General features: G+C 54.2%; 8 protein-coding genes across 8 annotated transcripts; 4 read left to right on the top strand and 4 right to left on the bottom strand.

Annotated features, from left to right (window-relative positions):
* Positions 1–1,518: 1,518 nt before the first annotated feature.
* Positions 1,519–5,773, bottom strand: BU26DRAFT_54788 (uncharacterized protein). Its single transcript, XM_033831906.1, has 8 exons — positions 5,273–5,773; positions 4,932–5,070; positions 3,783–4,796; positions 3,619–3,730; positions 3,309–3,563; positions 2,716–3,161; positions 1,885–2,669; positions 1,519–1,835 (listed from the first exon to the last, which is right to left on the bottom strand). Exons 1-8 carry the CDS (start codon positions 5,633–5,635, stop codon positions 1,617–1,619), a joined length of 3,333 nt encoding a protein of 1,110 aa, XP_033681888.1. The 5' UTR covers positions 5,636–5,773; the 3' UTR covers positions 1,519–1,616.
* An 11-nt stretch (positions 5,774–5,784) lies between these two features.
* Positions 5,785–9,698, top strand: BU26DRAFT_54604 (uncharacterized protein). Its single transcript, XM_033831811.1, has 11 exons — positions 5,785–6,179; positions 6,351–6,907; positions 6,962–7,069; positions 7,231–7,448; positions 7,503–7,533; positions 7,581–7,774; positions 7,826–8,729; positions 8,795–8,980; positions 9,031–9,078; positions 9,128–9,329; positions 9,383–9,698. Exons 1-11 carry the CDS (start codon positions 5,970–5,972, stop codon positions 9,401–9,403), a joined length of 2,679 nt encoding a protein of 892 aa, XP_033681887.1. The 5' UTR covers positions 5,785–5,969; the 3' UTR covers positions 9,404–9,698.
* Positions 9,444–10,938, bottom strand: BU26DRAFT_521276 (actin-crosslinking protein). The gene is made up of 2 exons (XM_033829491.1): positions 10,265–10,938; positions 9,444–10,209 (listed from the first exon to the last, which is right to left on the bottom strand). Exons 1-2 carry the CDS (start codon positions 10,636–10,638, stop codon positions 9,789–9,791), a joined length of 795 nt encoding a protein of 264 aa, XP_033681886.1. The 5' UTR covers positions 10,639–10,938; the 3' UTR covers positions 9,444–9,788.
* Positions 10,801–12,553, top strand: BU26DRAFT_607045 (Clavaminate synthase-like protein). The gene is made up of 3 exons (XM_033835716.1): positions 10,801–10,938; positions 10,991–11,143; positions 11,226–12,553. The coding sequence occupies exons 1-3, from the start codon at positions 10,878–10,880 to the stop codon at positions 12,080–12,082; spliced, it is 1,071 nt and encodes a 356-aa protein (XP_033681885.1). The 5' UTR covers positions 10,801–10,877; the 3' UTR covers positions 12,083–12,553.
* An 870-nt stretch (positions 12,554–13,423) lies between these two features.
* On the top strand, positions 13,424–14,847 carry BU26DRAFT_430632 (uncharacterized protein; the record flags this gene model as incomplete). The annotated part of the gene is made up of 3 exons (XM_033823891.1): positions 13,424–13,462; positions 13,510–14,137; positions 14,189–14,847. 3 exons carry the CDS (start codon positions 13,424–13,426, stop codon positions 14,845–14,847), a joined length of 1,326 nt encoding a protein of 441 aa, XP_033681884.1.
* A 1,881-nt stretch (positions 14,848–16,728) lies between these two features.
* Positions 16,729–18,745, bottom strand: BU26DRAFT_54624 (GroES-like protein). Its single transcript, XM_033831825.1, has 3 exons — positions 18,249–18,745; positions 17,478–18,180; positions 16,729–17,420 (listed from the first exon to the last, which is right to left on the bottom strand). The coding sequence occupies exons 1-3, from the start codon at positions 18,605–18,607 to the stop codon at positions 17,142–17,144; spliced, it is 1,341 nt and encodes a 446-aa protein (XP_033681883.1). The 5' UTR covers positions 18,608–18,745; the 3' UTR covers positions 16,729–17,141.
* A 290-nt stretch (positions 18,746–19,035) lies between these two features.
* BU26DRAFT_54744 (class II aaRS and biotin synthetase) lies at positions 19,036–22,378 on the top strand. The gene is made up of 4 exons (XM_033831883.1): positions 19,036–19,886; positions 20,180–20,502; positions 20,546–20,716; positions 20,765–22,378. Exons 1-4 carry the CDS (start codon positions 19,327–19,329, stop codon positions 21,955–21,957), a joined length of 2,247 nt encoding a protein of 748 aa, XP_033681882.1. The 5' UTR covers positions 19,036–19,326; the 3' UTR covers positions 21,958–22,378.
* A 346-nt stretch (positions 22,379–22,724) lies between these two features.
* BU26DRAFT_567220 (uncharacterized protein) lies at positions 22,725–23,211 on the bottom strand (the record flags this gene model as incomplete). Its single annotated transcript, XM_033833633.1, has 3 exons — positions 22,725–22,762; positions 22,822–23,040; positions 23,133–23,211. 3 exons carry the CDS (start codon positions 23,209–23,211, stop codon positions 22,725–22,727), a joined length of 336 nt encoding a protein of 111 aa, XP_033681881.1.
* Positions 23,212–23,679: the final 468 nt, after the last annotated feature.

The raw sequence follows: 23,679 nt of genomic DNA, 5'->3' as shown, positions 1-23,679 counted from the left end.
TCCGAAGGAACAAGCTTGTCAAGAGTCACGCGAAGCGGTGCCGCAGGCCACGCCGCAGGGCCACGCCGCACGCGGTGCTCTTGAATTCCAAGGTTTAATACGAAGCAGCTGGCTTTTAGTCTCCGATAACCGTTAGCTCCCCCACTTGACGATATTTAAAGTAAGACACGCGACCGAATCGGGTTCCCCCCGGCGCGTGGGAGCGTCTCTCATAGGTTACACGTAAGCGAGCAGGAACTGGCAATAGGGTTAGGGCTGATAGGGCCAACGCCCACTTACCCCTTGTAATCTCCAACACGAGAACTCCAGAGGGGGAAGTGTCGTTAAAGCGCCACAATATTTCCACCTGGATTCACCATGTAAGCTTAGCTTCGTGATCTAGCCCTTTGGCCTTGGATCTTGCAGTACGGCCCCCCACCCGGCCCGGTATCATACGATGAGAATGCCTGCAGACGAACCGCCAAACAACCCCGCTACCAAGAAAGTCTCCCAAGGATAGCTCATTTGAGTTCAATTCTCCACATCTTCCTCTGTCTCGGTATGCTAGCGCCGGACCTGTGCTTAGTTATACAAATTTCGTTAATGCTAACCTTCTCAAGCCACCACATAGATTCAGCGCTAGCATGCCGAGCCCCTGGATACCGTTGCCCGACCTCAGTGCTTAAACCTTCCAAGCTTCAGGCCTTCAACCTCAGGGTTCAGCTCGACTACTACCTGAGATACAGCGACTCGCACGAAAACCGCCTCAAGCGACGCCATTCGCGTGGTTGAGTAATTGCTAAGGACCTCCAGCAACGGGATGGAGAGCGGATTGAGGCGGCCCACCTGCAAGGAACTTATGCGGGGGCGCATCTGCGCCTCGAGAATGCCTGGACGCACGCAGCCAAAAACGCCCTGAATGTAGGTGGAACTTACCGTACTGCAGGTGGAGCGAAAACAATACGAAAACGCGGCAACCGAATGCCCCACGTCATGCCGGTCGCGCGTGGTACAAGATGCAGTGAAGAAACATTCATTTAATGCCTCTAGTGCGTTATGCGTGAAGAAGCATCCATTGAATGCCTCTAGTGCGTTATACGTGGCGGCTCCATCAAGAGCCACCAGCAGCCGTCTGGTTCCGAAGTCGCCAGTACGCTCTTCCATGCTGCAGCCAAGCATAGATGTATGATGCCGGCTTCTAGATGCCAAGAGCGACACATGCCTACTGCTTCAGGATTACCATGAGCCGTGGTTCAGCCCTCAAGAGCTTGCTTCGGCGGGAGGTATTGGAGGTGTAGTAAAAGCTGGTCTGCTAAAAAAGAAACACCCTGAGATCCATTCGACGCCAGGCTCAGCACGCTTGCATTCCCCCCCAAAAACAATCCCGACATGCCCCTGCTCTCGATCATGATCCCTTTCTTTTCATCCGCCATGTCATGCATCGACTCTTCAGGTCCTTCATGAAGGGTTTAAAGCGGCTTCTTGAGCTCGGTGAATACCGCCTACAATGTCCGAGCGTCCTGATTCGAGCGCAGGCACTGCATCGTTTCACATGAGTCCTGTTACCCTCACGCTCTGCGTTTGCTTTATATTAGAGTGACTCTCTCGGTTTTCTGCTCTCTCTCTCTCTGTACGGCTTACATCTCAATCCATTGGCGCCAGGCCGGGAATTGATCTCCTGGCGCTTTACTTGGTAGAGATGCGACAGCAAATATATCCGGTTGGGCGGCGTCACCCGGAGCCGTAGAGCTCGGGGGTCCATCCATTGTGCTAGCCCACCCTTCACCAGGGCGTTCGGCAAATTCGGTTCCAGCCCGTTTCCCTAATATCCCGTTCGGACCGTATAACTCGGTGGCCTAGAGCGCGTTAGCCAATTCCTCACTTCTCAGAAAAACGGAGGCATACACTATCGGGCTTTTCCAATACATGAGCAGCGTCGTTGTTCACGGAAAGAGGTTGCTGGGAATTAGGAGTCCGATCTTGGCTCTGTTCTTGTAGTCCATGCTTTAAATCGGGCCATGGAAAGGGGCTCAACACGGCGCTCGGTTCCGGTTCTGGTTCCGGTGGTGTCAAAGGGTCTTTACGATAGAACCCACGAAAGTGCATGGTGGTGCCCCGTCCCCCGCAGTGGTTGCAACTACGAGATACTAAGTAGCCGCCAACCATACGGCCCGTGCCTTTGCAGAGCACACATTCCTGAGGAGTGAGACCGGGAGTCTGGCTTATTCCTCTAGTTGCCTCCTCAGGCTTCTGGCCTGCAGTACTCGCCGAACTTCTTAAGCCTCCTAGGCGATTTCCTGGATCCAATCGGGCTACCCTTCGTATCGAAGCCCGTGGGGCACGGCCCGCATGGCACTGGTCCGTATGTTTCTTCAAAGACTGCGGAGATCGGAAAGGCGGATACTGGCACCCCGGAAAAGTACACCGAAGCCCTCCAGAATGTGCTAGTTCATGCTCCCAACGAAGTTGTGCACAGCTGAATCCGATGGTGGCACGAGGGCACAAGCGTAGGCGACAGGTGTACGCAGAGGTGCGGAAGAAGCTTTTGAACGAATCCACTTCTTCGATGGATGCTCCTGGAATAGAATCTTGATTGAGAAGAGCCTCTACGGCCTTCTCGTAGGAGTTGAGCATGGCTGAGATGCCGTCTAAGAAGCAGACGTTTGGTGATGGTTCTTTAGGGTTCGCGGCTATGCTATTAGGTTCTGGTTGTGGTAGAGCGAAATAGATTCTCACCTAATTTTTGGATTTCATGCTCCAGTTGCTTCTGTGACCGAGCTAAGAGCGCGTTCTCGACGTATTTCTGTAGGACGCTATGTTGTCCCAGCAGGGATAATCGATCGTCAACCGTCGTGGAACAAGTCGTGGGTTGGCTTGGTGGAGCAAGAGGGACTTTTTCAAGCACATCAGTGAGACGATACGCCAATGACAGGAGGGTAGGGGATGCTTCTAGTCCGCCGCAGTCCGCCGCAGTCGTCAGCAGGTACTCCGTCCAGTACTCAGTCGCATAGATGTGGAAGGCATGGACGCCCTTCACCAGTCGAAGAAGCTTGTCCTGCTCATTGTATGCGTCGCTAAAAACGTGAAGTCCGGAAAGGAGGCACGTTATACTTGCCACGCCCTGTTCCAGTAGCGCTTCTCGCTCCTTGATGACCACGGTGGTGGAAGACGTACGGAGAAACCTGGAGAAGTCAGCCAGCGCTTCAGCTCAACCACCGCACGCCTATCGACTCCTTGGTAGTAGCAGCTCTTTTTGACATGGTAATCCTTTTGTCGATGCATCCGCTGCTCCAAGTGCTGCTCGAATAATTCGGAGATGTTTAACTTACTCCTTTACAGAGACATGTATAAATGCGAGCGTTGTGTCGCGCCTTTCTTCGACAAGAGGACCGCACAGATCAAGAACGTAACGCGGTGCTGAGTGGGCTACATCTGGGTTGCCAGTACTGAATGACAGGGCGGAGAGAAGTTCTATTCTCTTAAGAGGTCGCTTTGCGAACGCGATCCAGCCCAGAATGCATCGGATTCTCTCCGCCGAGCGTGAGTCTAGATGCGCCAATATTTGGGCCAGTATCTTGTGATAACTAGAAGTAGTCATTAGCGTTAGGGAGCAGGCCAGCAGGGACCAACTAGACCTACAAGTCGGCAAGCGTCTGAGGCAATTTCTTTATCGACTCTTTGAGCTCGTAGCTACTGTAGAATATGTTCGTGCTGAGATAGTCAAGTACTAGTCGGGCATAGAGAAACATTCCTAGCTAATTATCAGCATTTCCTACAACTGCAAAGGCATCACAACCACTCACCTTGAGCCTTCTCCGCAATCAGATTTTCTATCTCTTGGAGCTCGTCAGAATCTACTGCGAGTTGACAGAACCGTTCGTGCAAGGATCGTAATCGCTGCGAGGCATAGTTTTGGATGGCATTCCCTAAGTAGTGGCTCTCGTCACTGAGGGAGATTATTTGCTGCTTGCGGAGACGCTTGGTCATGGTCTGCGAGGCACGACTTGTCAGCAACACCTTACAGACCTTCGCGCCTTGTCCGCTAGACCTGGACGCGATTTGGTTTAGAAGAGTAACCAGCCGTGCCTGTCTTGCCACCTCGCACTCATCCACGCCGTCAATAACTATCCAAACGTATTCAGTTGACCGAGGCTCCTCAGAAATTGCAGCAAGAAATCTTTGGAGGAGCTGTTCGAGGCAAGAGGTCGTGGGTAATTTCCTGCCAATTACATATTCGTGGTAGACATGTGCGACCAGTTCACCATTTCTGCGCAGCAATTGCAGAAGCAGCGATCTCAAGATATTGTCGTATTTTGTCGAAGAAGCGTAATTATAGGTGCAGAAATGGTGGATAACATAGGATTTGGAAGCGTGAAGGAAAGCGACGAGCCGAGTCGATATCACACTCTTTCCAGTTCCAGGGTTTCCTTGGAGCCACAGAAGTGGATTATCGGGCTTCCTTTGGAGCCAAGAGCTAATCTTGTCACTCTTCAATAGCCAATCGCATGTTCCCGGGAACTTGGTTGCTTCTTCCGTGATCGAGTCAAAGATCGAACTTTGCTCCATCTCATCGACCTTTAGCCAGGACAAGATTGTTCGATACTGTTTATCCGCTTGGCGTTCTTCATCGATCCTCAACTTCTCAAGGCTCTCATCTCTCCAGCTGCGGACATCCTGGCGCATCTGGCGCGCCTCGGCGATGTTGCGAGCATTGGCCTCCCGATCGATGAGCTCTCCATGTCGATCTAAGTCCTCAGCAATATGATCGAAGCGTCTTTGGAAGCGGCCCCACGATGTGAGGAATAGGAGCCTCCAACCTGAGAGAACACAAGTCAGTTAGGAACGCTGCTGAACATTGCGGGAGCTGTCCCGGGATAAAAAGAAGGGCCCAATTGAAGCGCTAAAAAAGCGGCCACGGCTGCGGAACCACAGAGCATTGCGGGAGCACTTACCGCTGCGGCGAACGAATCTGTACGCATGCTTGTGGAATTGGAGGATATCAGCATAGAACACCGCGACTGTTTGCTGAAAGTCCGGGTTCTTGATGAACGCGTGACTAAGCATCTGGAAGCGGCTTAGCGCTTCGGCAATCTAGCTCACATTCAGCGGACAGCTCCCAGGACCTTCAGCTTCCACCGCCGCGACCAACAGTACGTGTTTCAAGTTGACGCATACAAGAGAACAATGCGCAAACCAGCTGAGCCGCCTAGACTGCTGCCCGAGTCCACAGTTTCCGCGGATCGTCCCCTCCGAGACGACGCGAGGCTGAAAATTTGCGGGGTGTGCGGCGTACCTTGCTGTATCCCTTCATGATCTGCTCGAAAGCCTCTACATACTCAGAGGCTACTCTCAATATCAGGGTAATGGGCGACCAAATCCAGGACAGAAACGGCGTTCCATTGCAGAGGACATCAATCACTTTTGCGTAGTGCTCCAGCCCGTTGAGCAGAGGTACGAGTCGACGCATGTTGCGCAGCGCTTGTCTGGCCGCCAATTGGTTCTCAATGTCGAGTGCGACAGCACGCACTTGTTGGATAGCCGTTACTGAGCGCATGTCCCGAAAATCGACTGGAGTTATGGTTTGTTCGAGGTCTTCGAAAGCCGCTCGCATCGTCTGCCTTGCTAGCGTCGACACGACTGGCGTGAGTCGAGGCATATTGTCTCTCACGAGGAATATAACGGCTATGAACGCGTATGATAGCACAGGGATCTGACAGAGTTAGACTCGAGTTGTTCGATTGCGATGATGTGGGATGTCAAAAGGATGGCCAAAGCAATTCGAGGGACCGTCGATGCCAATATGTAGTCAAGGCTGAGGCCCTCAGCCGCCACAGCGAGTCTGCCTCATGCAGGAGGGCGTCTTGTTGGGCTTTCTCGGCCACGTCAGTAACTTCAGCCGCGTCGCACGAGCGGGGCGGCACAACACCTAATTATTCCCCAATAACACAACTTCCATGATCCATTAATTCAGACTCATAGGAAAACATGAAATGGCGACTTCACCATGCCGCGGATCGAAGCGACGACGACTGGAAGAGCCGGGCGCGGGTGACTTCCAAGCGTATTCTCAGCCTTGCCTGTCGTCAATGGATGTCCCCTTCAACGCCAAGGAAGCTGCAGGCATAGAGCTGTGCAATCGAGAGGGGCCTATCATGCACGAGGATATCGAAGACGGCAACGAGACTGTCTGCTTTGGCACGGTAAGTACGCGTCTCCAATGCTGTTAAACACACATTTAGCAGCTCACGACCTGCCTCCCTCTTTACTTCGAATGCCTTGCGTCTTCTCCGACGAGTCGTCTCATATATCTGGATTCCACTCAGTTCCAAATTCTTTACACTATGCTGTTCGTGCTGCTAAACTACTCATAGATTCATTCTATAAGCGCTAGATATGAGCGGACGAGCACTCATTCTCACACCTTTTACGTCATTCTAGAGTCATCCGAAAGGTTCATCTCTGTGGAAGACCCCCGCTTACGCGGGCTTATTCCTCCTCAATATGGACAGATGATCCAAGGGCTTCTAGGCGACACAACTCTCATGCTCTACACTACATGCACAGCCGAAACCGAGCCTACACCTCGTCCTCTGAACTCTTCCTGCTTGCAAGGACCATGCGCCCTGGACATCACCCTGTATGGCCCCTTTGAGCTCTTTAACGAAATCGGGGATTGGCTTCAAGAATACGGCGTCTATTTGCAAGACCCTAGGATATGCCATTTCGATGCGATATACTGTAATCCCCACCGACTGTCCTCGGATGGACTAAGGTCATGTCCATATGTTTCTCAAATCGTTGCCCGGGCTTCGGGAATAGTTCACTTCCAGGAGATTGTTGAACAGCCTGATTTGCTCGATGTCATCAGCTCTCAGGACGAGTTGGAAGAAGCCATACAGCCACGAGTAATATCGGCAGCACTCCACAGGTAAAGTCTGGAACTTTCACGCGGACTTCGATCACCACTAACGCACTCTGCTAGGCATCAAAAACAAGCGCTTACTTTCATGCTACGCCGAGAAAAAGGCTGGTCCGTAGATAGCGAAGGAGTCGATATATGGGAAGCCTTTGATTCCAGTCACGAGCGGACGTAAGTGCTCCACACCACATACTTCCTAAAGAGGCTCATTAGGGAAACACAAGGGGATGCTCCCCTTGACGTCATGTGATAACACCTCCTTTTATCAACACCGCCTCCCTGATTTGGAAGCACTGGAGGACCGCAGCTGTTGAAGTGCTGACATAGCTTAGGTATATCAATCGTATCACCGGCGTTTACCAAGTTGATGCCCCACCGCAATTTCATGGCGGCATCATTGCTGATCCAATGGGACTTGGGAAAACTTTGACGATGATAGCACTAGCTGCAACGGACATAGAGACCCGCATGATCACGGACGACCTCTGGGGTTATCTAGAAGACGGGAGACGCCCCGCCCCAGCTACATTGATAATTGTTCCACAGCCTCGTGGGTACTCCATATGATAAGTACATCCTTCGGGACTGAACTGACGTCGCACAGTTCTGACGACGTGGGAAGAGCAAATCTCCAAGTATGTGTGTTCAACCGAGAGTTAGAGCCCTGCTGACGATCCTGCAGTCACGTTTCAGAGGGTGCAATGAGGTGCCGCCGCCATCACGGAAAGGCAAGGATACATGATTTTCACGACATCAATGCCGTCAACATCGTGTTGACGACCTACCATACCCTTTCAGCGGATTGGAAGGTCTGGAACTCCACGGGAGAACACGTCATGTTTTCCGTACGCTGGAAGAGAATAGTTTTAGACGAAGGTAGGCCAACCTCTCTAGGATGTCTTCGGTCATGAAGCTTAGATTAAACAGCACATCTTATCCGAAACATGAAGACACGGATGGCTCGCGCACTATACGATCTCGATGCCGTTTCCCGATGGGCGGTCACAGGCACTCCAATCCAGAATCATCTCAGCGATCTTGCCGCTCTTCTCAGGTTCATCGGAGCCCATCCGTACGACGATCCGAAGCGATTTGATACCGACATTACCCATCTGTGGAAAGCTGGCGAAGACGAAGAAGCCGTGAAGCGATTGAAGCGACTCTCACGCTGCCTCATCCTCCGAAGAGCCAAGCGAACCATCCAGCTTCCTCCTCGACATGATGTCAAGTGTCCTGTTGACTTCAGCAAGCCTGAAAGAGCCCTATATGAGAACATCCGTCAGCAGACTATCACCAGAATCGATGACGCTCTGGCCCACGACACCGAGCTCACTAGATCTGGGGCGTATGTCAACTTCCTCCAGCAGATCGAATCGATGCGGCTCGTGTGCAATCTAGGAGTCCATTATTACAGTCGTCACGACAACACCGCCTCGCAGGATGCGATGGACTGGGTAGCCACCGCTCAGAAGGCATTCAATATCCAGCGCGAGATGGAGCTAATCATCTGCTCTCAATGCTCATCAAGTCTTGAGATGGCCGAGAGCTTGTTGGATGAGAGTGCGAGCCAGGACAGTCCTCAGTTCTCCCGCTGCCTGAAGTACGCCTGCGCGGAGTGTTCCTACAAGTTACGTATCGCGGGACACAAGATGGTGTGCGGACATACCCCACGATGCCCCATCGCTCCCGTTTCCATCAGCAATAGCGCATTCGAGGAGTCTTTCGGTCAGGCATCGAAACAGAGCAAACAACCACCGTCTCAAACGTCACTGCCCTCCAAGGTAGAGATGTTGATATCCGACCTCAAGGCCTTGCAACCGGACGTTAAAAGGTATGCCTGTGCTCTCAAGGCCCCTTCTCCGCGCCTAAGCAGTCGCAGCAGCTAATGTCTATTAGTATCGTCTTTTCAACATGGAGGTTAACTCTCGATATCATCGAAACCGGCCTCAACCAAGCTGGCATTCGCAGCGTCCGCTTCGATGGGAAGGTATCCCAAGCGCAACGACAACCAGTACTGAACCAGTTCAAAACCGACCCCCACGTTCGCGTTATACTATTAACGCTGCAATGCGGCGCCGTCGGGCAAGTGATTCTCCCTATGCCCTTCAGCAAGGCTAACATTTCGATCACAGTCTGACCCTCACCGAAGCTTCTCGCGCCTACCTAATGGAGCCACATTGGTACATCTTCCACTCTTTCATGCCTTGTACGCTTTCTAACCGATCCCAGGAACCCAACGATCGAAGAGCAAGCGCTCGCTCGCATCCACCGAATCGGCCAAACTCGCGAAGTGACTACCGTTCGCTTCTATGTACGCGACTCCTTCGAGGAAAGGGTCATGGAGGTCCAAGAGTCGAAGAAGAACCTCGCTGGCGTCCTGCTGTCAGGGCACGATGGGGGGCAGGCTGATGACAGCCTTGGGGCACTTCAGGTATGTCATCATGGTACGATCGCTGCAGTATTTCCCTGACTGACCCGTTACAGAGATTACGATCCTTGCTGTGATTGCTATATTGTCCGGCAATGGGTGGTTAATGCAGGCGCATGTGTCAAGGATAGAATACGGGTTCCTTTTCTATCTAGGTATTCAGGCATCTCTTCCAGAGGATGCGAATCTCCTGTCCGATTTTAGAGACTATCATCTCCAGCGCTATGAACGGCACGTCTCCTGTCAGAGACTGTCTCGCTGTCGCACACTTAGCCCCACCACGTAGCTACATGTGAACCTCGAAAGACCATGGCCGCACTTCTCTCGCAGATATCTTATCTCGAGCTAGGACCTACGCCCAAGCGACGCTGTCATGAGCTGCTCCGACAAGCGTCCCGTAGAGAAGAGCTCTTATCCTTCGTAATGATAGTTTCTTCTACCAGTCACCGCCCAGCACCCCCCTCACGCATACTTGTCATGACTCGTCTTGACCTTAAAATCCAGCGCAATCTCATGGAAATTGCCCTCCCTCCTCGCCCTCTTCAACTTCCGCACCTCATCATCCTCCAACTTCCTTCCTATAATCTCCTCCAACTCCTTCTTACTGATTTTCTCCTTGGCCCTCTCTTCCTTCGCCACCTTATGCCTCGGTTTGAACCGCGCCTGCATGCGTATCCGGAACGTCGTGTTGAACGTTATGCTGTCGGCGTCGCCGCGCACGTCGGGGGTCTTGGCCTCAGTGATGGAGAGGAAGGTGTCGCGCGCGGTTTGGAGAGAGAACGTGGAGGGGTTGTCGGGCACGGGGACGACGTGGAAAGATTCGGTGGGGGAGATGGCGGTCGCGGACGCGGTGAGGAGGCCGTATTTGTCGCTGCTTAGATACCTACGCGACGCCGTTAGCTATTATCTCACGGTTAGATGGAGAAGCGGCAATGTACCTTCCGTGATGGCCCTTCAAGCTGAAGCTCTCCGTCCCCGCGACGCGGTTTGCGACCCATACCTGCCGCACATCATGGGGCTCCGCTGTCGCGGAATCCCCGTCCACGAAGTTCTCAATCGCGCTCGTGAAGACCTTGCCGTTTGCATCGCAGGCGAGACATGTCGCTGGCTCAGTAGGCAGGACGATAATGATGGGTCCGGAAATGTCGCTGGGCGCATCGGCGTTCACCCAAGTGTCGTCATCCTCGACCCTTCCCGCTACAGTAGTAGTGGTGAGAGCCTTCGAATCCGGCGCATCTGCGTCTTCAGGCTCGGCCACCCTCTTCCTCTTCTTCAGCTTCTTGTCGCCTTTGAAATGGAGGGGTTTGACCATGGCGGGCGGGGGTCGGTCGTGAGTGGTAGTGGACTTTTCGGAATCGGAACGTATGAGGTAATGCCCAGAAGCGGAAGTCGCCGGCGGTGACAGGCGGCAGAATGGTTTTAGGCAGGTGAATGTCAGGTTCACCACCACTGGGCAAATTTCTGCAGACCGGACGCTGAGGATAAAGTGCCCTTACAGGCATCCGCTCTTGTTTTTGATCGAATCCTACGAGTTTGGGATATACTGACGGAATGGCTAACGCAGCAGTCCAGCAAAGCGCCGTCACGGTCGGTTTGGAGGATCTCAGGAATGGTATGTCCACCTCGCGCTTTGGACCAATTCTGGTAATCTAATGATTCTCTAGATAATGTAGATTTTGCTCTCTTGGAGGAGGCTTTTGGGCCCTCGTCTCTCGGCATTATCGTTATCAAGGACCTCCCGTCCAAGTTCCATGATCTCAGGCACAGGCTTCTGTCTTACTCGTCAGCACTCGGCAACCTACCTCCGGCAGAATTAGGTATGTCAGCATTCTATCTTGGGATATTGGGCCAAGTTGTATAGCCGCCAGGTCATATATGCATAACTGACGTTTCGAGCAGACAAGCTTGAGTCTCCGGCGTCGAAGTGGCTGGTGGGATGGTCTTGCGGCAAAGAAACGCTCAAAGATGGGCGTTACGATACCCTCAAGGGCTCGTACTATGTGAACTGCGCCCCTGGCTTCGAAAGCCAGCAGGAAGCCGTGGCGGAGCAGTACCCCTCGTTCCCAGAGTATACGGCGCCCAATGTCTGGCCCTCGGAGGAGCTTCTTCCCGGCTTCGAAGAGACGTTCCGCGAGCTATGCAACCTCATCATCGATATCGCTGGCTTAGTGGCCCGAGCCTGCGATAAATACGCCGAAGCCAACATCGAGGGCTACAAGAAAGGCTACCTGGAGCATGTGGTCAAGACAAGCGTATCAACCAAAGCTCGCCTGCTGCACTATTTCCCAACCCCGCAGTCCCCACAGGACACAACGAACGACAGCTCCGGCGATGAGGACGACTGGTGCGCAACACACCTCGACCACGGATGCCTCACGGGCCTCACTTCTGCCATGTTCGTAGACGAAGCTGCGCACCCTCCTCAAACTGGATCATCGTTCTCCCCGCTCAAGGAACTCGAGCGCTCCCCAGACCCCAAGGCCGGCTTGTATATCCATTCGCGCACCGGTGTCGTCACGAAGGTCGGTATTCCGCGGGACTGTCTAGGGTTTCAGACGGGCGAAGCGCTCGAGGTCATTACGAAGGGCAAGTTCAAGGCGGTTCCGCATTTCGTGAGGGGCGCAGGGCCGGAGGTGGGAGGAAAGGTCGCGCGGAATACGCTGGCAGTGTTCACGCAGCCGAACCTGTGGGAGATGGTGGACGAGAGAAGGGACTTCGCAGCCTTCGCAAAGCAGATTGTCGAGAAGAATCACTAATAAGCACGGAAACGCTGGCACGGGCGACGGCACCGTAAGGCCCTCCAGGTTTTTACACACAAAATTAGAACTGCGTCATCGAGCATTCGTGTAATCTAATCGGTGCTGCACCCGGGCACGATCCCGCGGGTCGCAATTTATTATTTAGCCACAGCAGCCACGCCGAATCCGTATCGGGCGGGAGTCGCATTTCGATAGATATTGCATGTCTCACGTGATACGCGGCTGAGCCCTGGTTTGCGTCTGACCTGAGCGGAACGCCCGCCAAGTACGCGTTGAAACCCTCATGCCTCCACTCCGCTGCCACCACCTCCTCAACGCAGCCCGTCAGCAGCCGATCCTCATCAGCGTCTCTCCACATCGGCCTGTCCTGGTCGCACGCATCCGACCTATCCGACCTCTCCTGCGACGAGCGTCTCCCGCCACAGCGTTCAGCGCCTCACCTGCGGCTCGTGTAGCGTCAGGGGTAAGCTCGCGGATATGTATGAATAGGGAGCGGTGGGTCCGCGGCCAATCAAATCGCGGCACCAAGCCCTATGCAGACGACCGATAAACACACCCTGCCAGCCCTGAACGCCACTGGACAGTCGTTCTGATGAGCTCGGCATCTCCTGTGGAATGCAGAAGGACACGCAACCACTGCAGCAGTCGTCTCGCCTTAGGAACCCACCGCTAGAGAATCCTTCCGCACGCGTTTCGGTTGGCAGCGTGCCGAGTTCCGCTCAAGAATACAGTACATAATGGGCGTAAAAATAGCGGCAAGGCTGCCAATTCGCCGCCATGTTGCTGTCTCCTCCGGCCGCCAAGCTCTTCTGTGTGAGAGGAGTGTGTGGGGGACGTACGGGCCCACGAACGATTCCGTAGCGCCGAGAAATTATTACGCGGCCGGTGCTATCCAAGTCTCGGCGGTGCTCGCTTTTTGGACGGACGCCAATCAAGCAGGCAAGATTCATCGATGATCGTTGCGCCTCCTTAAGGGGGGCCTCTATCTGCCAAGCCCTCGCATGCCACCAGGGTACTTGGGGCGCCCGACTATCCGTCTTTGCATGGGGGTATCTTGCCCGCGTCCCAGTCCTTCCAAGCCGGCCTTCTTCTTGGGTTCAAGACCACACCTGCAAATGTAGCGTCTGCATTCAACCAACCGCTTCCTGTCGCTCTCTTGGTGTTCTGTTTCCTTTCCTTACATATCTGGCTTCCCAGGGTTTGCTCTCTTTAGCCGGCTTCTTCCATTGAGTCGCCTGCATGATTTTTCTTCCCAAAGCTCCTTCGTCGATTGTGCGCCACTGGGTGGTTTCGCGGTTTGGACCTCACGATTCCGGCGCAGACACGGGTACCACGAGGATGTCGAGAGACAACCGCCAGAACGTGAAATGGGTGGAGGTAAGAGTCGTCAATGCACCTCTAACCCAGATGCTAATCTAATATAGGGTGTACGCGGGGTCGCGTCGTTTCTAGTCGTTGTCACCCATCTTTCAAGAGCCTGGGACTACCCGTTATTCTGGCCGAGCGATAGGGAAGGCGTGCCTCCTAGGTTACTCCAGCTACCCATTTTGCGCCTACCATGGCAAGGCCGCATAGGAGTCATGATGTTCGCGTTCCTCACGGGTTATGTGTGCGCGATCAAGCCACTCCGCCAAATCAAGTCCGGCAACACCTCAGGCGCTTTGACCACCATCGCGAAATCTGCGTTCCGGCGACCACCGCGGTTGGTCATGCCCGCCACCATTGCCCTCATTATTGCCTGGATCGTGGCGCAACTGGATGGTTTTGGAATTGCTACGAGATGTGACTCGGATTGGCTGAGAGGCACCAGTGTGAAGCTGGACGGCGGCCTTGACGTCGAGATTCCCCGGTTGTTCTACGAATTCCAGAAGTCTTGGATCACCGGCATGCCCGCATACGATGAGCATCAGTGGGCTCTGCTGCCGTTGCTGAAAGGGGCTTTCCTCGTCTATGCTGTACTCTTCGCGACTTGCTTTATGAAGACCCGCATGCGCATCTTCACAGTTTTTGTTCTGTGGGCGTGGTACTGGTGTAGTCCTCAGCTGAAGACCGGTACGTTGTGCTTCACTTGAGATATTATTTCATCTCTAATTCTCCGCGCAGAAAGCTTTGAATGCATGTTCCTCTGGGGCGTCCTGCTCAACGACATCGGCGGCGAACCGGACTTCCGTGAATGGGTTAACAGCCGTCCAAAGATCCGACGAGCGGTCCAGTCATTCCTAATCATCCTAGGACTCTACGTTGGCAGCTTTCCGGAAGGGCACGCCCAATGGGCCGCATGGTCTCGACAGCTCGACAGCCTGAACCCCTACCTCTTCCCCATGGGGGCCGATCCTACCAAGCGATGGTCTTCGATTGCATTCCACCTGATCGTCATCGGATTCTGGCTCTCCCCATCCCTCCAAACGATATTCTCCAACAAGCTCTTCATGTGGCTCGGTCGCAACAGTTTCGCGGTCTATCTTACCCATGGGACTCTGCTTCGAGTCGTTCTTGTCCGCTTCATCTACGGGTTTTCTTCCGCCCCCTTTTCGGTGGAGCGTCCTGAGAAGGGAGATCCGATTTTCCACTGGATCCCGCGGAGTCAGAACTGGTTCGTCTGGGCCGTTGCGATTCCGGTCTGGTTCGCCATTTTGTACACGGTAGCCCACCTCTGGACCACGTACGTCGACAGCTGGTGCGCGAAGGCAACAAAGTGGATCGAGGAGACCATGTTCGAGCAGGAGGAGAACGAGAAGCTCGGAGTGGCACAGCTTGCATGAGAGTTCTATACGAAAAGGGAGAAACAAGAGCCCGGGAAGGAGGAAGACCAAGTGTCGTGCAGGATTCAGGACACCACGATCGTTTCTTATTCGGATCACACATACACACATATTTGCCGTTCGAGGATACCAGGTACCGCATCGCGACAGGCGTTATACGGCATTCGACATTTTGCAACATACACTAGACGACAGACAAAATCTTCTTCGTTTAGATCCGGCTTTTGGTAGCGTTTTCTTGTGTATGAGCTACTAATACCATAATTTCGAAAACTGCCGTTTCTACGGGCCGCCAACAGGTGATATGAGGGCTTTACAAGTTTTGTCTCCCGCTGCTGACCTGCTCTATAGCTTCGAGAGTGCACTTTGAAGCAACGTCTCCCGAGCGACAATATCACCCAAGCATCATCTCTACGGCCCTTCAAACCCTCAAGCAGCCAGCAAAATCCCTTCTCCCCGTGCATCAGCGAATTCTAATCCCTCGAGCCGGAGCTCCCGTCAACCGACCACCCAAACCTGACCCTCACCTCAGCTCAGCTCACCCCAAGAAACCCCGCCGCGCTGCATCGCACATAGCACATCCCAAAACAAGACCACTTTGCTGACCCGAGGCCAACCAAGCCAACCCACGCGCCAGGACGCCAAGCCCCACCGGCCCGGATCCTGTGCCACAGCCCAAGCCCGCCAAGCACGGATACACGGCATGCTCCCCCCTGGATAGTCAGCTGTAAGCGAGCGCCGCGATGTGGCGTCGGCGCCACGGGTCAGAAATACTTGGAATCTCTCGCGGCTTTATCGCGGATCGATAGTGGGTTGCGTGCTTAGCTGTTGGTCATGGGGGTTATTCATAGAAGAGACGAGAAGGGTGGTATGATAGTGGGCTTGGTGAAGAGTGAGGGAGGGCTTGGTTGGGAGCTAGGAGGAGGCAGGTGGGACGAAACTTGCATAGGAAAGTTCAGGCAGCGAGGCCAACGGCTGGGCTGGACGACTGTCCTAGGTTGGATTGGGACTGCGCAGGGGACACTGACCGGTGACGGAAACCGACCGGCATCACGCTATCGTGCGGGTCTTGCGGTCAAGCACGTGCAGCGGGCGTCTGAGGCGCATCGATGCGCGTTGCTCCGAACAGACATACCACCCACAGCACACCGACTCCTCTCCAATGCGACGACACCGCTGTAGGTCCCATCGGTGCAACCAGTTGTCTTGTCAAACCGCAATCCGAGGCCCGACGTAGGCACCATCCCACCCTCCCTCGACATCAGCCAAGGAACCCACGAGCGCAAACGGACGACGATATAGCCATTCTACACGGTACGATGAAGCAACACAAAACACACATACACAGCCCTCCCTTCTCGTCTCCTAATTCCCCATCCCAAAGCCCTAGACCCCGGAGGGCAGAGGGAGCACTCCTGTCCACCCCGACCAACATGCAGCCAACTAATCAGCAAAATAACCCTCCGTGATACCAGAATGATTCGCCCCCTCCTATTCCGAAGTATATACACGCTCCCAACGCACCACCCACGCATTCAAATGCGCAACCATGCCGTCTTCTACACTCCTCTTCATCCACCACAACCCCAACCCAGTCCTCTCCTCCACGCATTTCGCCGCCGCGTTCGTTGGCACTCTCATTCCGCAGCCGCTGGCAGTACAGAGCTCTCAACGAACCGGACCAGCAAGCACGCACGCATATCGTATTCCTCTACCCTAGGCCCATTATTCACATCGTTCGGTGATGCACTTGCCTACCTGTTTAGAGACCAGCAGCATGGAATTGCGAGTAAGACAATGTTATGGGAGGGCGGAAAGAGACATGCTGCAGTGGGTTGCGAGACAGTAGGCAGTTAGTGTATGGAGCGACAGTTGTAGGAGAGGAGAGGAGAGGATTACCGTGACAGGGCGGGTGGGAAGTTAGTTCGGGCTTTCACCCAACTGCTTGCTACGTTTGGAGTTTGAAGAACAGACGCGTATGGATATGTTCTAGGGTCTTGGAGACGGGAAGAGCATATGGTGTGGCGTGTACTCTTTCATGGTAAGGTGTCTCAAGCCTAGCTTTAGTGCTATCGTTCCGTTCTGTTCTGGTGTGTGGTTCTACTTCATGTTTCTGCCAGCACTTTGCGGGAAGAAAGAGACGAGCACGCACATAACATAACAGGAAGTCTGACACCCTAGCATTCACTACAACACGATAAAATCGCCATACAACAAGCGCCCTCCCATCCCCAACTCCTACTCCATTCGCATTCACATTCTACGCTGCACCAACCTGCTCATTCCCCCTCAACCTAAAACCTCTTCAGCTCCGGCGAGCCCTCACAAGCCGGGAAACTAAACTTCGTCTCCACAAACACTTTCTGCATGCCATCCTCCTTGTTCTCAAACTTATAGTACACCTTATCCAGATCCTCGAGCCGCACGCGATGGCTGACCATTTTCATCGGATCGATCTGCTCGTCCTGGATCATCTTGAGGAGCGATTCCCAGTACATGTGGACGGGGGCCTGGCCGTTGCCGATGAGGCGGATGCCGCGTTCCATGAGGGAGCCGATGTTGAAATGGTTAGTCTATGCTGATGTTAGCAAGAAATCAAGAAATGAGGAAGGGCGCAGAGGGTAGCATACGAAGCCGACGTAAACACCCGTGATACCGCAGCGCCCCATATTCCGCGTGCTAGTGATCATCTCGTTGACAATCTCGCTCGTGTCCGTTTCCAGACCGAGCAAGATCTCGAAGTAATGCGCCCAGCCCTTCGCGTACTCGCCGGCCGCGCACTCGATGCTGACGTCCGGTCCGCGGTTGTTGCACATCTCTTTCAGCTTGCTTGTCACCGACTCGCCCTTCCCGAGTGCCGAGAAATCGATGGTCTCGATGTTCGGGTACTTCTTCTGGATATACTCCAGGCGCCAGTTTTGGTCGATCATGATTACTCGCGACGCGCCGTTGATCAGCGAGAAGTCTGCCGCCATTTGTCCAATGGGTCCTGCGCCCCAGATGGCTACTACGTCGCCTTTCTTGACGCCGGTATCGACTACCGCGTGCCAGCTGGTGGCAAGCACATCGGAGAGGTATAGGCCCTTCTCGTCGGGGACATCGTCGGGGAGAGGAAGGAGATTGACGTCGCCGTAGGGTACGCGGGTGTACTCTGCTTGACCGCCTGCAAAGCCGCCGGTGAAATGCGAGTAGCCGAACATGCCTGCTGTCCGGCCACCATACATGGCGTTCTCGAGGGTGTTGGAGTTCGTCTTCTCACATTGCGAGGAGAGTTTCTGTTTGCAGTAGTAGCAATCCCCGCAGGCGATCTGGAAAGAGGCAACGACTCGTTGGCTAGATGAAGGTGTCAGCGATGTATTTCTTGATTTGCGTTCAGCCGCAAATGTAGATCCAAGACTCACCCTTTCTTCAGGTTCTTGATTTCGCTGCCAACCTCATCCACAACACCGCAGAACTCGTGGCCCAGAATATCGCCCTTTTGCAGCTCCACGACCGTGCCATGTAGAAGATGCAGGTCAGACCCACAGACTGTCGAGCCCGTAATCTTGAGAATTACATCTCGCGGCTCCATGATCTTCGGCTTCGGCGCGTCAACCATCTCGACTTTGTTCTTGCCCATCCAGGCCAGTGCCTTCATCATCTCTGAGGAGTCGCCTGCGCCCTCGGTGAGACCCGGGTTCGTAATGTCCTGTGCAGTAGTAGCATTGTCGCCGTGGCCGATGGCCTGCTCGGCCTTGAAAGCTGCTTGCGACATTGCCATGGTGGGCTACGTTGGGGTAGAGTTGGTTTGTGTAGTTTGGGGTATCACAAAAGACAGTGGATTGGAGTATGCACTTGTAGAAATTGGAATGGAATTGGAGGGAGAAGTAAAGTTGAAGAGGGGAAGTCGCGACCATGAAAAACAAAGAGAAGCCTATGACATAGTTATCTCGTCCTACCTCTTGCTGTAGAGCCGCTCAACTACCGACGAACCAGACGTCTTACTCGCCCTTGTACATGTGCTCAAAGCAGCAAGCCCGTACGTCATGACTCTCTCAGAGGGCGGCTCCGTGGGCAGAGCCGGCGAACAAGGGGACGAACGCGATGGGTTCCGCATCGCATACGGCCATGTGGCGGCGGGGTTCGAGCATCGGATTTGTGTCGGGATGGGATTTCGAGATTGTCACCCTGACGCAATGTCTTGGCGGGTGTTGAAGTGGCTTTGTCAGCGTGCTCACGTGAGTGGGAAAATCGCAGAGAAAATTTGCCGCCTAATAGCGGGCGAACTCGAGGTCGAGCAACGGCTTTTATGCGACTGTAAATGAGGACCTTGATGGCTTGATGCGCATCACATGTCGTTCGCACACTCCATAGCGACGGTACAGTAGAGCGGCGGCTTTGCTGACTTCCTGACGTACAACTCTTCGTTCCTGCGGACGCGAAGCTGAGAACGCGTCGACACGCGCTCCTCACCTCTCCAGCGCTCGCAGCTTTGCCTTCATGAACAGCACTGCATGCTACGGACTGAAACCTTCTTTCAACTGTGGCAGCAGTTTACTCGTAAGACGTACGCGGGCAGCCTCTTCTCAACAAAAAATTCCTCTTCCTCAACAAAAAAATCTTCTTCCTCAACAAAAAAATCTTCTTCCTCAACAAAAAAATCTTCTTCCTCAACGCATCGCACACGGCAACGCAGTCAATGAAAAAAAGGGCTCGAAAGCAGACCAGCAAAAATTACGCCGCCTAGGCCCCCGTAGGAGACTAGAAGAAATCCCACACCGCTTTGTGCAATGCAGGCGGGACTCCTTGAGCTCTGGATTGTTGAGCCCAGAGACTCGCAACAAGGTAAGTATGAGAGGTCGAAAGGTGCAGAGGGCGGGCGGGTTTATATACGTGAACGCAGTGGCCTGTGCGTCGCATCACGTGCTCGCTTGCGGCGCCACCTCGGCAGGCGTGCGCAAGGAGCTTGGAGGTTTGAAGCGTCGTCCACTGTGCTGCTGTGCGCGGATCTGTTCGGGGAAGCTGTCAGCGTGCTCCCACTTCGGAGAGAGGGCAATGAGGTATGTCGCCATTTCACTCTTCTCTGCGACCGCCATTGGGTGGGGCCGAGCGCCGGGACAACCATGGCCCATGGAAGCACTTCTGGCAACAGTATGCTCCGGCCCACGGCCTCTGTTCTACCCACTCATGCCCAGCCCGTAGCATACACTTCATGATGATCAATCGACTTTAGAACCGTTGCGAATGACGCCAGCTCTGGCGGGTGATTTCACAACTCTTTTCACTGACACCTCTACTACTTCCCAACGTGATTGAACTGCGCGGATGGAGTCGGTACTGACTGTTGAACAAGAATGAGTAGAACCTCACTCCCATTTCTCCGTCCCTATGCCTACCGAGGCTTCCACCCAGTGATACGGCCAGAGGCTGCTCGGGCATATGGCGTCATACAGAAGGGGTTCGCTCGCACTGCAGCCGCTGATGCGCACGCCGGCCCACACGACAGCGAGAAGAAGAAGCGGTTGCAGCAGCTACGCGAGGTGAAGCCGTTGGACGAATACTATCCCCGGCTGGCATTCCCAGCTGGGGCGGAACTCCAGTCTCTGCCGGACTTCCACTCCAAGTATGAAGCCATACAGGAGACGCGGCCGGATATAGTATCGGTCATCGGTATGGGTAAGCCATTGACCGTTGGCGATCATGGGGCTGACGGTGTCAGGAAGGGTTCGATCAGTGCGACTACATGGCTCCAAGCTGATGTTCCTCGACATTCAGAGAGACACTCATAGGCTACAAGTTATGGTGGAACTGAAGAAGCTTACAGGCGGAGATCAGCTCAACGAAGACTTCAAGAGCTTCAAGAAGGTCGTCAGAAACGGGGACTGGATCTGTGAGGATCGGCCTTACCCTGCATCGTGCCATGTCTGACCTTTAAAAGCTATCAAAGGAAACCCCACGAGAACATCGACCGGCCAACTCTCCATTCTCGCCCTCGATGTCCCTCAGATCCTCGCTCCCTCGCTGCACCACCTCCCAGAGAAAGTCGAGAACGCCGAGACCCTCGCCCGAAGACCTCACGTCCACCAGCTCACGAGCGACGAGCCCGGAGACATACTCAGGCTGCGCGCGCTGGCATGCGATTATATACGGAATGTCTTTGTATCAAAAGGATTCCTAGAGGTGGAAACGCCCATCTTCGATGTCAATGCCGGAGGTGCCATCGCTCGACCGTTTGAGACGGTTGCAAATGAGCTATCCAATCTGCCTGTCAGGCTTCGGATAGCGCCAGAACTCAACCTCAAACGGTTGATCGTAGGAGGACAAGACAAGATCTTTGAGATGGGTCGAGCCTTCAGAAATGAGGGCGTGGACAACACGCATAACCCCGAATTCTCCACCTGCGAGTTCTACGAAGTTGGCGCTACTCTACCCTACCTGATACAAGGGACGGAAAGACTCGTCCATGGACTGCACGAGGCAGTAGAGGCGCTCAGATCGACCTACTTCGCCTCGCTCTCTCGCCCGACCGACATCGACTTCACACCGCCTTTCAAGCAACTCCCCTTCATTCCAACCATCGAGAGTACCAGCCGCTGCAAACTCCCCAATCTCTCCTCGCCCACAGCAACCGCCGACCTCCTCGCCATGTTCGAAAATGACTTCTCCCTACCCATCCCACCGAACCCCACCCTTCCCCGCCTCCTCGACGCCCTCGCAGAACAATACATTGAGCCGCTCTGCATTCAACCCACCTTCATAACGCACCACCCCGAAGCCCTCTCCCCGCTTGCAAAATCCTACGTCTGCCCGGTAACGAACCAACGCATTGCTGCCCGCGTCGAGCTCTTCATCGGATGCCGTGAATACGTAAATGCGTACGAGGAGGAGAACTCGCCCTTTGAGCAGCGGAGGAAGTTCATGCAGCAGTTGGAATTCCATCCAGAGGGCGAGCGAGAAAGGGAGGTTGACGAGAGCTATCTCGAGGTGCTAGAGTGGGGGATGCCGCCGACGGGTGGTTGGGGTTGTGGGTTGGATAGGCTGGTGATGCTGTTTGCGAGTAAGAAGAGGATTGCGGATGTGCTGCCTTTTGGGACGTTGAGGAATGTCGTTAGTATTGCGAAGAACAAGTAGGACGAAGTACGCTGGGGTTTCGTGTAGTATATGTATGTAAGAGTAGGGTGCACATGAACGGACGAAGCACCGGGAGCCGTTGGTCGGGATTCATGCTATAAGAAAGACGTACGTTCTCATTACGATGTTGCTTCACTCTCTGCAGTCATATTTCGCTCTCATTTTCCGTATCCTGATGCCACATCTTAAAGATTATCCCGGTTTTTCTGCCCCTCACTACTCCCGCCCTTATTCTATGTCCCTCATTCTCCTTCATCTCTGCTCTACGCTTGAGAATTTTCTGATTGCTTCATTACACGCTTCTTCTTCCGCCGCACTTAGAGAAGAGCTAGCTCCCTTCCGCCCATCATCCCTACCGCACGACCACTGGATCCCGCAAACACATTTGCGAATATCCTGATGCGGCAGAGACCATGCATGGTCGGACGACTAGAATAGAATCACTTTGCAAGCAAGCATACAGGTGGTTCTCGAATCAAGAAGAGGAAGAGATGCGAAACGCGCCCTGGAGAGATCACTTCGGGTGCTGAAGCGAATCTCATAAGACCCCAATAGCACACAGATTCTGGGTGAAAGCATTGTATTCCAACCCTCTACGTACAGAGGCTAGAACATATACAGCCCTGCGGCCATTTGTCTGCGTAAAACACCTAGCCATCCATCCATCCACCCACCTCCCCACCAAACCTCAATTCATCATCCACCCACCGCCTCACCTCCCCACCAAGCCTCACTCCATCCATCCATCCATCCCCCCATCCAGCCCTCTAGCACTCCGGCGTCGACGGACAAGCCACCGCACACCCTACAGCAACGCATTAGCCACTCAGAATTCACCAAATCAATCGAAACACGCCCACTTACCAGCAACACACCCCGCCGCATCCAGACCGCCAGCACAGCGATCATAGCAAGCGCTCTCCGACTCGCAATGCGTGTTCTCGTCGCAGCACGGGCTCCAGTGGTTATCGCACTTGTTCCTCTTCGTGAGCCCTGGCCCGGCGGCGCGCGCTTCGAGCGCGGCGGCTTCCGCGAGCGCGAGGATGTTGTCGTATGCCGCCATGGCGCGGGGGCCGTGTTTTGCTGCGGGAGTGAGTTTTGGGGTGGTATGGGGGAGGTAGTAGGGGGGGATGAGGGGGATGAGGGGAGGGTATGGAGGAAAGGCGCGGACGTACCGAGGGGGTGCGAGGCGGTGGCTGCGGTGGCGCCGATGAAGAGGAGGAGCGTGGTGGTGGTGGTGGTGGAGAACTTCATGGTGATGTGAGGGGTGCTGGTTTGCTGAGTCGAGGAAGTGTTCAGAGGAAGTGTTCAAACGAAGTGTTTAAGTTTCGTTGCTGGAGGTGCTGGTGTTGGTTCTAGATGGGAGAGGAAGCTTCGAGGCTTTATACTTCATCGCATTGCCAATCTATTCCCTCTCCGAAGCTCAATCATACATGTGCCGGCAGCTGCTGTGAACAGGGTCAGTCACTTCTCGTGCAGACACACAATCTAATACCAACACTTCCCACCCTGCGCGAGCTTCAAGGCCGCGATATCTAAAGCCTTGCGCTGCTCAAAGCTCAAGGCAGCGTTTCGTCGAGTGAAGGTGATTGGGAACCCGCAGTACGAGCCCTGGCTGTATCTGAAGGATTACGATCCTCTTATAGGGAGTTGGTCTCGCGCAGGACGCAGGGCGTAAGGCGGAGCGGAGGATGGGTAGGAATCCTCTGGCCTTCCAACATA

This window comes from Trematosphaeria pertusa (genome assembly GCF_010094035.1).
Source record: "Trematosphaeria pertusa strain CBS 122368 unplaced genomic scaffold BU26scaffold_10, whole genome shotgun sequence".
NCBI lineage: Eukaryota > Fungi > Ascomycota > Dothideomycetes > Pleosporales > Trematosphaeriaceae > Trematosphaeria > Trematosphaeria pertusa.
Note: the sequence above shows the minus strand (reverse complement) of the source record. Positions and strands in the feature narration are given on the sequence as shown.